Genomic DNA, 13,849 nt, shown 5'->3' with positions numbered 1-13,849 from the left:
TTTCGATTGCATGGAAGATCTGAATTAGCTAGGAGCAGTTTGGGAAATTTGAAGCACAAAAATAGAGAAGGAGTAGGAGATGACATGATGCAATGGACCATGACAGGCTCACGAACTGGTGCACACCAATGCCAGAAAGGATAGCATTTTAAATTTAATCCTAGCCAAAGCAAAGTACATTATTTTTATCCGGGTGTAGCTGTCATTAGTCAACAGTGATCATGTGACAGTGTAGTTTGGAGTGTGAGGAAGGGCAGAAATGCAAAGGCAGAAATGATAGTGAGGACTATGAAAGGAATAGAATATACTTTGCTAGATAGGAGACTGGGAGCTAGTGAGGGAGAAAATAAGCTGTAGGAATGCCACTGGGAGTGTCACCAGGATGGAGTATTTAGTGCTAAGCACACGGGTTTGAAGAAAAGGAAAACAGGAGAAGGCCAAAGTGGTTCCACAGAAGTGCGAAGATAGCAGCTAAGGTAAAACACAGAGCATACAGGAGATGGAAAGGAGGGTAAAGGGATGCTGACAAGCAAAGCACAAGGAGGCTAAGAGATGGACAGCAACGCTGGTGAGGGAAATACAGGCAGAAGGGGTCAAGAAGGGCAGTAAAGGCTATATTAAGTATATAGCAGAAAGAAGGATGTATAGACTGATCAGACTGGGCAAAGATAGGAGGGTTCTTGCAGAAGGCTAGGAAAAGGCTGTAGTACTGAATGAATATGGAACTTCAAGCCTCACATACAAAAGCAAGAGAATGATGCCATGCTGGGAGTGAAGTGTTGAGGTAGGGTAGGATGAGAAATGCAATGAATAAACAACACAGAGGCAGAACAGGTAGCGAGAGAACTACGTGCCCTTAGTGTGGCTGAAGCAACAGAATAGGAGGGCTCCTCAGAAGTAATGCCAGTATGCTGGCAGACCACCTAATGGAGATTTTCAACAGATCACTAGAAGTGGCTAAGGATTAAAAGTCAGCAAGTCTGTTATCATTGTGCAAGGGGGATAGGGCAGGACCTACAAGCCGGTTAGACTTAGAGTAATAGCAAGAAAGATTATGAAGAGATTTTTGAATGAAAGGCTAGTTGTTTCCTTATGAGACAGCAACCAACATGACTTTATTGCTACAGGGAGGTATCACTCACACCTAATCCAGTTTTAGGCTTAGATTACAGTCGAATATGATGGGACAGTACCAGTTGATGTATTTTACTGGGACTCAAAAAGACATTTGACTTGATACCACACAGATGCTTGATGAGAAAACTGGAGTGGGATGGAGTAAGATCTGGACTGAGAACCGAATTACTGCATGGTGGAATGATAAGACTGTGCCAACTGCCGGTGTCAGGAATAAGAAAAACAAGTTGAGGGTCACATGGGTTAGTCCTGGGTTCAGTATTCCTCAAACATGTTTGTTTTGGACATGTATAAGGGACAGAAAACATGATCAACCCATTTGCTGAGGATGAAAAGATAGGACTGGATGATGGGGAGAAGCAAAGTCCAAAGAAAAGTTTGGAAAAGCTGATGAAGTTCTCAAATGACAGCACCTGGAGATAAGTACAGGTAAATGTATGGTGCTGGACTTGGGTTTGAAGTATCAGATGGGGTCTAGAACTGATGGCAACTGAGCAGGAAGACAGTGTAGGGGTCTTGATCACACCTGGGCTGGACCACCAAATGTACAATGAGAGGGTGATATTAGCACCAGCAAACAAAATCCTGGAGTATGTGCTCAGAGGGGTAGACTGGAGCAATGAGGCAGATTTAAAATTATCACTCTGCTTTGACCAGAGCAGCATATACCTTCAGTACTATGCACAGTTCTTAAAGTATACACGAAAGGCATATCAGGCCTTTGGACAGAGTCCAGATGAAAGCCACAGCAAAACTATGTTGAATGAATGGGAAAGAGTATGAGCAAGACCAAAGGAAATTTAGTTTTCACTAGTGACCAGAAGAAGTGGGGGGCATGATATGGTACATAGGATCATGTGAGAGAAGGACATAGTAAACAAGATGTGTATAGACCACCAATTGCAAGACTAAATAATCCCTGAATCTTTGAAAGGACTTCTTCACAGAGAAGGTTGTGTACCCATGACATGTGGAGGAGAGAGAGTGTCCACAGAAAATACAGGACAGAAGGAGAAAGCCTGAGGTGGAAGACAGAGGTGAAGTGGAAATAGAATACAGCAAGCGCTAAAGGACAGACAAACTAGAATTATAGTCTCCTTCTGCCATCAAGCAAATCTATAGAATTTAATGCACTAGTTATGTTTATGTCTATTTTTTGATCTGTGTTTGTTGTCTGAATCATTGAGATAAAAAAGCTATACTTTTTTTTTGTAGAAAAAGAACATGCTTTATCCTTCTTTAATAGTGAGGAGGCAGGGCTTAATTTCCCGGCATCCTGTTTTATATAATATTGTGTCTCTAAGATGTCAATCATACAGTATCAGTTTTTATAGAAAAAAAAACTGTTTCTTGGCTACTTCATTATCTTTAGAAAATACAGACATGCTTCCCTGCAGCTTAATTTTTATAATTTCCTTGGATTATTCAATTTAGGACCCCCATCACCACCAATGTTCACATTTTGGAGACTTTACTCTCTCTCTTTATATCTTAACACTCAAACACACACAGCTACACATTACAGGTATATCATTCTTCTTCTGTGTTAAGCTTTATATCAAACTATGGATTTCCTTAACAACATTTCATTTTATTACCAATGTCTCACTGTACTTTTCAAAAAAAAAACTTGGAAGGAGTTATCTTGGAGTATATCCTTGTTAACTACTGAATTGCTCTCCTAGGTTGTCTCGCACTGGCTGGAAGTGAAATGGGAATAACTGATTCCATTTAAGTGACTCATGTTTAACTGAAGTGTAGCCATTGAAATTAGGAAGTCTACAGAGCTATAGGATAAAAACAGTTTTCTTATCCCAAGCATGTGCATTCCCAGGGTTAGTAAATTTAGAGATGCAAGATTGTATTGGATTTGGGGGAACTTGCCCCTACAAAATCACAGTTGTGTTGTTTCTATATTAAAGCTGATGTTGTGACTTGTTAATGGATTGTTTTCTGTTTGTGAACATTCTGTTCTAATATATTTATTACCCATAGGTCTGCTACATCAAAGCTATGCAGATCTCTGCCAAAATGAGACTTTGAGAGCTGTTTCAAATCAGGCATCAAATATGAGTTTTCAGACTTTCTTAACTTTTGTTCATTTGCTAGTGTCATGGAAGGAATCTTTCAAATCTGTTTTTTTTTTTTTCAAAAATAAACTTATGAATATTTATTACAGTTTGGGAGCACAGCTTTATGACTGCAAATTTTCTGTAACTCCAAACGTTCAGCAAAATTATTTAATCACAATTTATCTTGAATGTTACACTGTCTGGATCTACTGGCAGCATACTCTAGCTTCCCAAAAAAAACTTTGCTTTCCCTTGGTGAATTCATTTTTGGACAAACATTTAAAATGTTCCTTTTTTTTAAAGTAGTGTCCCAGAAACAGTATAAAGTAATTAGTATGATGCTTACTTAATGTTTGTGGCATACTAATAGGGCAGGCCCATCTTGCAAATATTTTTACATTTCACCTTTAACCAATGTATATAGCTCAGAAATGTAACATGCATTGATTCTTGATAAAGATAATCTTCTAAGAATTAATGCCATCTGTGGTAGCAATGGCACAAAGATGGGTTCCAATCACCTGGAATATGGCATCTATTTTCTGTCACCTACATAATTTGCAGAATTCTTGGCATGTTGATTTAAGGGAAAAATCTTGACATTTGATCTCTTACATTATCTGAAATCTAGCTATCTGTAAGACATTCCTACAGTACACATGCTTGCATTGCTGGCAAAATGCTAAGCTGTGCTCGATTCCAACAGGAATAATCATACATGGCAGCATTAAATAAATATTGGTAAATGTCTGATCTGGCAGGCCAGGTGAGATCTATTAAATACCTGATATGATGTTTTTCCTTTTTAAGGTGTTGATGTAACTTTGCAGTAAGAATATACAAGTTAGACACCTCTGAAAATGCTTTTCTTTTGAGTAGAGGAGCTTGGCTTAGGTACATTGCCTGTAAAGCTTTTAGGCTTTTACTTTTTATTTGTTAAAGACGGCAGAACACTGATTCAGTTGGACCTTTTCCAGACTTGGTCCAGGAGCACTTTCTGGTTAAGAGACCTTTTCAGAGTCACTCAGTGTACAAATGGAAGATAAGGGGTTCAAAGCCTGGACTGTAGGCAGCTCATTAATAGCACATAGCTTTAATCCTCTCTGCTATCTGCCAGGATTGTAATAATGTTTAGAACAGGTACTGCTACTTGTGAATGTTGCTATTTATTTTATTGTTCATTGTTTTGTGGAGGAATTTCACAGGTTTCTTTTTTCATTTAAATGGAGTTGTCAGTATCTGGTGACATGGATTATTAAGAACCTCACATTCACATCTAAGCTCCATCAAAAAGGGTCCACAAATGATTTCAAGGGTCTGGTTACAAATAATTGGAGTTCATGTACTGACTTCTGAGCACTGACTCTAAAGAGCTACCTGCCTCAGTGAGGAAGGGAGGGAGGGAGAGATCCGCACCTTTAACAAGCTTAAAACTACCTCAAATGCACTTAAACAAGCATGATAGTGGTTTGTATTGTGAACTATGTCACTAAGTTTTTATGTACATTTGAATTTACTGGTCCAGGCATTTTTTTTAAATGTTATTATTAATTATGATTTTATTGCTGTATTTGGTCACTCTGAATTGTAAATTAAACACTCCAAATAGAATCAAAATCCAAATACCATTTGCGCTCAAAACAAAAAAGCAGCCAAACTGTGTTGAATAGTTTAACAAATTCTGGTACCTCAGCCTTCGCCTTCTCATGGAATGCATCTGATACACAAAACACCCCTTTTATAACACACAATAAAACCATTTGCATAAGCAATTGATTACAATGAAACAATTATTTTTTTTTTAAATTGTTCTTCTTAAAGTACAGTAGGGTAGGAACTTACCGGTGTGGGAAATGTAAGGTGTGTGTTAAAGTTAGAAACCTTGATGGAACTAGAATTAACAATGTTAAGATACAATGCTTTGGAATATTTTGATTGCAATTCTTCTGGGGTGGTTTATATCATAGGTTGCAGTTGTGCCAAGCAGAAATGGTATATTGGGCAGACCAGAAGGAGAGTCAAACGTAGAATTCTGGAGCATTTGGGAGACATCAGACACAAAAGAGTAGATAGTCCGGTGGCCAATCATTTTTGGGAACAACATAGGGGACTTTCTGATGGGTTTATTTTTTGTGTTCTGGGGAAACCGAATGATATGGGTGACAATAATGCAGGTTTTCATAACAGATCATTGGAAATGGAATCTAGATTTATCATAAATTATAACACTCTTTCTCCCAATGGGATGAATTTAGAAGTATGAAGTTATACAATTCATTTATGTGCAATATTTTGAAATGCAATAAACATAAGTATTTTTATATAAAAGCATTTTATACAAAAAATATACATATATATTTTTTCATGGAAATTGTTATATTTTTCATATATAAAAGGTTAAGTCAGGAAACAAGAGGTTTTTTTGGTAAAAAAGAAAGTTTGGGCTTTAAGAAGAACAATTTAAAAAAAAAATTGTTTCATTGTAATCAATTGCTTATGCAAATGGTTTTATTGTGTGCTATAAAAGGGGTGTTTTGTATATCAGATGCATTCCATGAGAAGGCGAAGGCTGAGGTACCAGAATTGATTAAACTATTCAACACAGTTTGGCTTCTTTTTTGTTTTGAGGGCAAATGGTATTTGGATCACTCTGAATTGTATTTTGCTTTTTTAATTTAAAAAGGTAACCAATTAAAATATTGAAACCCAAATGTAAAACTACAAATTTCCAAATAGTCATTTGGAACATGGAATGAAAATATAATATAAATAAAAAGCTAAGATTTTGAGCAACCATAGCTACTGCACATCAAAATATTCAGCATTAAGAAATACATGTTTAAAATATTTTTATATTTTTTACTATGCTAATACTATATTGGGATAAAGGTGAGAAAATGGACAGACTATGGATCTCACACACAACAAATCTTCTGAAAGTTTGTTTATGATTCTAATATTTATGTTGCCATTTTGAGATAGGATATTATCACATAAAGCTCTTGAGCTTGGTGGTTTGGGGTGCCTTCTAACAGAAATGTAGCTTTGACGTGAACGGTTTCCCTTGTAACCCATGACAATCACAATGTGACCATTAGTAGCACCTGTTTTGGAACATGAAGAAGTTCTTGAGCGACTGCAGTGACATAAGCTGCTCCATTGCTCCCAGCTCCAGGCTGAAGTGATAGTGAAAGTCCAGCTATCAACTGAACTCCAATGTCTGTGATTGTCACCTTATCATCAAACACCGTCACTGTCTTCTCAGCAAGGATGGAATCTGACAGTGGAGACAGGACCTGAAAAAATAAACAAGAATATATCATTATTGATTAATGAATTAGGAAATGCATGAAATTTATATGATAACAGAACCAGCTTTCAGAACAAAATAAATAAATAAAAAAACTTTTAAAGTACAAGTTTTTCTACAGAGAATGTTGTTTACTAGCAATTTAAAACACCTTTGACATGTCACTACATCATTAAATATGCCATTTTAAAACTTTTTTTTTGTTCTTTTGGAGCAGAAATAAAATGTGTCATACCCTGTTATCTGTTTTAATACTAGTACTCACTGACTAAGCTGGTAAATTTACTAAACATTCTACTAACTGCAATAGATTCAATGGCTGGCAAAAAGTAGCTGCACTGTATTACACTACTAGTCTTGCTTAGAAATGGCTTACATCACCTGTCAGTGATTAATAGTACCTCTGTTAGTATAATGACTTAAGGCTTGATTTGGGTGACCACCATTTGGTACAGAGTTATGGCTGTGATACAGGGCTTGATTCTATAATTCCTTATGTGTCTGTTGTGTGAACTTAAGCAAGTCCCTTAACCAGACACTGCTTTGGGGATTCTGATTAAGCCCTGTTTGTGTTAAGGACGAAACTGCTTAATTGGTTTGGTCATAAATAAATAACATATTTCATTTTATAGAAGAATCCTGGTTGTGGCTTCTGGTTACTAGTTTTTTACTTTTTTCTTGGCCGTACAATGACAAAGCTAATCATTATTCATCCTATACAGCACTATTTTTTGTTAGTGAATAAACAGAAATAGATTCTAAATATTCCAGACTTGGAATAGGTTATCTTAATAAATAATGGCCATATTTTTTGTGAGAAATATATACACACACACACACACACACACACACACACACATGTGTCCGCATGCGCACACACACACACACACACACACACACACACACACACACACACACACACACACACACACACACACACACACACACCCACAAACACACAAAAACACACACGCATACACAAAAACACACACACATTCACAAACACACATGCATATACACACACACACACACACACACACACACACACACACACACACACACACACACACACACACACACACGCAAACACATATACATGCACACACGCAGACAGACAGACACACACACACACACACACACACACACACACACACACACACACACACACACACACACACACACACACACACACACACACACACAATTTAGATTCACCAGTCCACTTACTGTAAGGATATGCTGACTCTAAACAGAAGGAACCACAGAATCAGACTGGAGGACCTCTGCTTGTGAGGTGACAATGTTGATAAATGCATCATGTATCACATGTTATTTCATGAAAACTAGCCCGTTTTCTAACTGCAATAATTACTGCCAGGATGGACATTGTTAGGAAATAAGGGAACTTTCAGGAGTGGGGAGACTTGTACAGTCTATTTGTCCTGTAACTTCCACCTTGTTGGACATTTGTTTGACATGACATCAGGCTAACTCTTTATATGTTATAGCAATTATGACAGATAGTGCAAAAAGGCATGTACAACTAGAAAATTACTTACCATCTTTTTTTTTTTTTTTTAAGTTTCAGGACAAGTATAATGATAGTGGAGTTGTAGCTGAGGATTGGTTTGGTTGACTAGCCATTGTCAGTGTAGCACTGGCATGCATATTCTTTTTTAGATATAGTTTTTATGTTTTATCTAATGGGTTTGGTAATTGTGTATAATTCTTATTTCAAGTGGAAGGAGTTCCAGGCAGCAGGCACTATTTTTAAGGAAGCATTTTTTTTGCAACTAGATAGATTGAATTTACTTTCTTGGAGAACTACTGGCCAGTTATAGAACATAGTGTGATGAAGACTGATCTTTATCCAAGTTCTTTATGAAAATGTGTGTGTGGGGGGCACTAATTGTAATTGTTTTATAGATAAGTGAATTGACTAAAATCTGGTTCAGCTTATTGTCTATACAGGTACCAGTTAGTCAGCTGGGCTGTATATAGTGTACGCAAATAGATTAACTACTTTATGAGGATGAACTAAAAGAGAAGTATCATTTGTGTGCAGTACTAGATCTAAGTATCAATAGCTTCACTAGTGATGTTCATTCATAAAGAAGGATGGCAGTATTTCTTTTCTCAGGAAGTAAGATCATTGAGCTGTCATGCCAGAGTCTGCCAAGGCTGTAAAGGAGCACCTCCCATAATGACCAGTGACATAAAGACAGGGTACTTGTAAATGGTCTTAGCCTCAACTACATAGAAAAGATCAATTTTTTTTCAGTCCATTTGGACTGTGTGAGTGTACAAAATACTCAATGCTATATGTTAATACTAAGATATATAAAAGAATTTTGATTAATGATCAGGTTTTCTTAAATAGTTGGTTGTTCCTAAAGTTTTTTTTTAATATTGTAATATATAAGCAAAGCGTAGGTAAAAATTACAGCAGCATTAAAGCCAGAATCCTTCATTTAGCATTTACTTCAAAATGATAATCATCATTTTTACCAATTCATTATTGGGCTCCATATATTTAAAACTGCTGTCTGCAAACGGAAACTTTTTTTAGCCCATGAGAGCATCAGGAACTTGTCCTTGTACATGTGTTATGGTGACTTTAAGTTTGTTATAGCATTTTGAGATGTGTGGGTCAAAGCCCTACTGGACAGGGCTATGGCTATGGGGAGATGGGGCTCTCATAGGAAACATGCTGTTGGTTGATTTGATTTTAGACAGCACTGATTCTGGAGGTTTAACAGCAGCTTTTACTGCAGCAGGTACAGGGATATCAATGTTAGTTAATCCTTTATTAATTGACCAATATCATCTGGATAAATTGATTTCATATAGAGGGATATGAATGGAGAGATGAAATCAGCAATAAAAGGAGAGTAGCATTACTAGAACTGAATTCGTCCACAAGTCTTGGAGAGTACCTTCATGAGGTGGACCCTGTTTTGCAAGGTCTCACCAAGACAGGACTGATTTTATATATATATATATATATATATATATATATATATATATATATATATATATATATATAGACTGGAGTTTATATATCATGGAGAAAGGTAGGTTAAAAAGTAAAAAAGGCAGCTGGGTGCATAGGTTCCAGGACAAAAAAGTGTCCAATCTTGGTGTATACACCAGTGCCAGGACTGGGAAAAAATGTAGAATCCTCACAACATGGCAACATTCTTGCAACAGGGTTAGGCTGGGCTCTGAGGAAAGATGGCCCCACTGTGGTAGAAGGAAAAAGTAGTCCACAAATAAACAAAAACTGGCATGTCAGGAAAGAGCCATAAAGATGACAATGTGGACCACTGAAGATAAGGAAGACATTATGTATTGTTGCTATTTTGCAAAAAGCTCAGCATTTTCAGATACAAGGTATTCAGAAAGATTAAGAAAGATATTAGAAGAAATAAAAATGCTTGCAAAAATATCTTTAAATAAAAAATTGCATTAATTAATACAACAAATCCACAAAAAAAATTACATAGACAATGACACTTTGGACCACCTGGAAAAAGAAGGGACAGAGGAAGTGTAAAATATATAAAGATAAAAACAGAGATTTTTGGAAGGTATAAAAAAAGAAACATGGGTATAGGAAAGAAAAAAAACACATCTGGTAATGTACAGTATTTATGGAAAGGAAAAAGCCAAACTAATCAATACAAATAAAAACATTTCCAGATATATTTGAAGAGAGATACAGGTAAAGGTTCATGGATATGGAACATTTTACATCAGGAAAATAAGAAAACAAAGGGTGTGTGTGTAGAAAAAGAGGATTAGAAAGGTAGAAGTTAATCAAATAGAAACCGAAGTCATGGAGTATCTGTAAAGTGAAGGATTTAGAGTAGAGAATTTTACACAGGTAATTTTGCAGAATGATGGAATCATGGCTCCCAAGATTAATGAGCAGCAGGTGGAGAAGGCGGCATCTGAAGAAGGTTTGTCACAGGATGATGCTCTGGAGCCTTCTGTAGGAGACAGGTACAAAAGTACAGTTGAATTTGCACAGTAAGGGAAGGAGCAGGAAACAGTGGCAACTCTGACTCATATGCGGGAGCAGTAGATGAAGCATGGAGCATCTGAATAGAATATGTTACAAGAAGATTTTTTGGAACTATCTGTAGAATATCCACTGGAAACAAAGAGCAAAGAAGATGCTGTCAGACCAGAAGAAATGATTTAAGGGAAGACTTGCTTGATTTAATAGACATGGATAGACATATTAAGACAGATGGAGGAAATACATTGCAGAAAGTAAATAAGACCCAAAATGTTAGAAGACTAGTAAAACAAATGAACACACAGTAATTGGGACTATGATGAGAAATTCACACATAACAGAAATAAATATGCATTACTGTGTAGCTAAACAAATAATGGATAAAGTGCTAACACAAAAACACAGAGTAGCAAGGGAGTGGAGGGAACAAGTAAAATGCCATCATGGAAACGTATAAAGCAATTAAGACAAGAAGTATCAGTGTTAGAAGAACAGAAACGGGAACAGATCATCAAAAATACTTGGAGAGATAGACATGGTAAAAGCAATGCACAGTATCAAAACAGACCACCATTTATCATACACTATTGCCAATAATAAATTAAAACCTTTAGTACAGACAGAGAAACAGAAGATATGCAAATAAATATAAAGGCATATAAAGGAACAAAATAGCAATTCATTGATGACCCCTAAAAGATTTTATAGACAAATGGGAAATAAAGTAAAAGAAATAAAAACACTGCCAAAAAAATAGACATGTTTTGGAGAAGTATTTAGGAAATTCTGTTGAACACAACAAAGATAATGAATGGATAGAAGGATGGAAAGAAACAGTAAGGAGTTCTAATGTATAGGGTGTAAAATGGGATGAATTAATGGCTGGAGAAATTGAGAAAAAAAATTAAGAAAAGTTCCTGACTAGAAAACCCCAGGTCCATATATAGTATATAACTTCTGGCTAAAGGTATTAACATCATTACACTATGCTAACCTCCAAAAAACGAAAGCCAATCTGGTGGTCCCCTGCCATAAACAAACTCTACAACAGAAGGAAGAAACTGTTGCAAAAGACAGTAAAATCCCATGAGTGGAGGAGCTCCTTGGTCAGCCTCAGTAAGAAGCTAAGATCCCTTATAAGATCCTCCAAAGCTAGCTACCAAAATAAAATCACCACTGATTCTAAGGGCAACCACAAAGCATTCTATAGCTATGTCAAGAATCTCAATGGCAACACCCAGATCTGCTCTAAGTTACAGCACAACGGCATGAAAATTACAGAACCAACTGATATTGCTAACATCCTGGCAGATAGGTTCAGTGCTGACTTTACCCCCCTCTCACACTCTAAAGGGCCCATATCTACATAGGAAGAATGCAGAGTCCCTGTAATCACATCTATGCAGGTAAAAGCTGCACACTCTAAAACCATAAACACAGCATCCATGGTACTGGACAACATCCCAGGCTGCATTTTACATGAACTTCAGAACAAACTGGCTCCCCACCTAAGCACCATGTTCAATCATAGTTTCACGCCAGGTTTTGTGCCCACTGAATGGCACACAGCAACAGTTATCCCACTCCACAAAGGGGGAGCCACCACTGATCCTGAGAACTATTGCCCTATTAGCCTGACAAGCCTGGTCTGCAAGGCCATGGAACGTATCATCATGGAACTCATAAACAAAGACACTGGTAACCTCCAAACTCTGGACCACACCCAGTTCGGGTTTGTGAAAGGCAGATCATGCCTTCTGAACCTGATCAATTTCTTTGAGGCAGTCACCAAAGCTGTACACGAGGGTAAGGTGGTTCAAACAGCATATCTTGACCTCGCCAAGGCTTTTGACACCATCCCCCATTCTGGAATTATAGCTAAACTCATTAACTAGGTATAAATCCCTATGTCACAAGATGGGTTGCCAACTGACTCACTGACAGAACCCACACTGTAAAAGTTGCAGACTCCAAATCTGACTTCAAACCAGTGACAAGTGGAGTACCACAGGGTTCAGTCCTGGGACCTCTCCTGTTTGGCATCTACTTCTCTGAAGTACAGGGTAACACAGAAGTCATCTGGCTAATGAAGTTCGTAGATGACTGCAAACTAGGAGCCATTATCGAGTCCCCAAATGATGTGGACATCCTACAGAAGGGCTTCACTGAGACAGATGCCTGGTGTCAGAGGCATTGCCTCAAGCTCAATGCCAAAAAGTGCATTGTCATCCCCTTTGGTAAAAACAATGTACCCATGAACTACCACATAAACAGCTGTCTACTTAATGCCAAATGTGTGATAAGAGACCTTGGGACCCAGGTGGACAGTAGTCTCTTGTCTGATAATCACATCGTCACAGTAGTCAGGAAATCCTTCTACGTGGCACACCTCATCACAAAAGGGTTCTCATCCAGGAAAAAAGAGGTCATTGTCCCCTCTACTTGGCACTCATTAGACCCATTATAGAGTACAATGCCCCTTTTAGAATGTACCTCACAAGACATCTGCAGCCACAGAAGTACCTCACAAAGAGGATTACTGGCCTCAAACAGATGCCCTACACTGACCGTCTCAAAAAACTCCATCTTTACTCTGTAGCATATCGGCTACTCCGAGGAGATCTCTGCCTAACATATAAAGCTGTGTTAAACCCAGAGCTGTTGGACATGCTACCCCTAAAAAAATCCCAATCCCTCTGAGTTACACGCTCTAGGGACCTAAACCTTGTCACCACAATAAACAGGACATGCTGGAGGGATAGATTCCTGTCCCAGAGACTTCCTATACTCTGGAACAAGCTACCCATCTGTGTCAAGCAAAGTTTCTCATTAGCACTCTTCAAGAAAAATCTTGATGAGTGGATGGGAAATAGGAAATACACCCCAGGGATCACTTCTCTCGCTCTGCTTTACAGGGGCACAGGAAATTAACTTTCTTGGGTGGTGTAAGCCAGAAACCTTGTTGGCTAGGCTTACTTAGGCCCTTTGGCTGATAGCCTAGTACCTACCTATGAACTTATGAACCTATAATATTTAGCCCCGGGTAAGTATTATTTATATGTGCATTCCAAATGGACACCAAGCTGATTAGCAACAAGAAAAAACAATAATCCTCCGTAAAAATGAACCTACAAGCCATCCTAAAAACTATAGACCAATAACTTGCCCTCTGTCAATATACAATTTATATACTGGAAGTGATGCAGACATAGTTTATAGTCATTTAGAAAAAAAATCAAATATGGCAATAGAACAAAAGGGCAACAAAAAATGTCATATGGAACAAAGGATCATTCGTTGCTAAAA

At 37.6% G+C, this 13,849-nt stretch overlaps 1 protein-coding gene across 1 annotated transcript in view; it reads right to left on the bottom strand.

The window, feature by feature from the left end:
* LOC122799348 (transmembrane protein 132D-like) overlaps positions 1–13,849 on the bottom strand; it is a 2,658,181-nt gene that overhangs the window by 56,696 nt on the left and 2,587,636 nt on the right. The window contains exon 7 of the mRNA XM_044068340.1: positions 6,314–6,505. Within this exon, the coding sequence (XP_043924275.1) occupies positions 6,314–6,505 (192 nt within the window). The remainder of the gene's footprint in view (positions 1–6,313; positions 6,506–13,849) is intronic.

Source organism: Protopterus annectens, chromosome 4.part0, assembly GCF_019279795.1.
Source record: "Protopterus annectens isolate FY-2018-M chromosome 4.part0, PAN1.0, whole genome shotgun sequence".
NCBI classification, from domain to species: domain Eukaryota; kingdom Metazoa; phylum Chordata; order Ceratodontiformes; family Protopteridae; genus Protopterus; species Protopterus annectens.
Note: the sequence above shows the minus strand (reverse complement) of the source record. Positions and strands in the feature narration are given on the sequence as shown.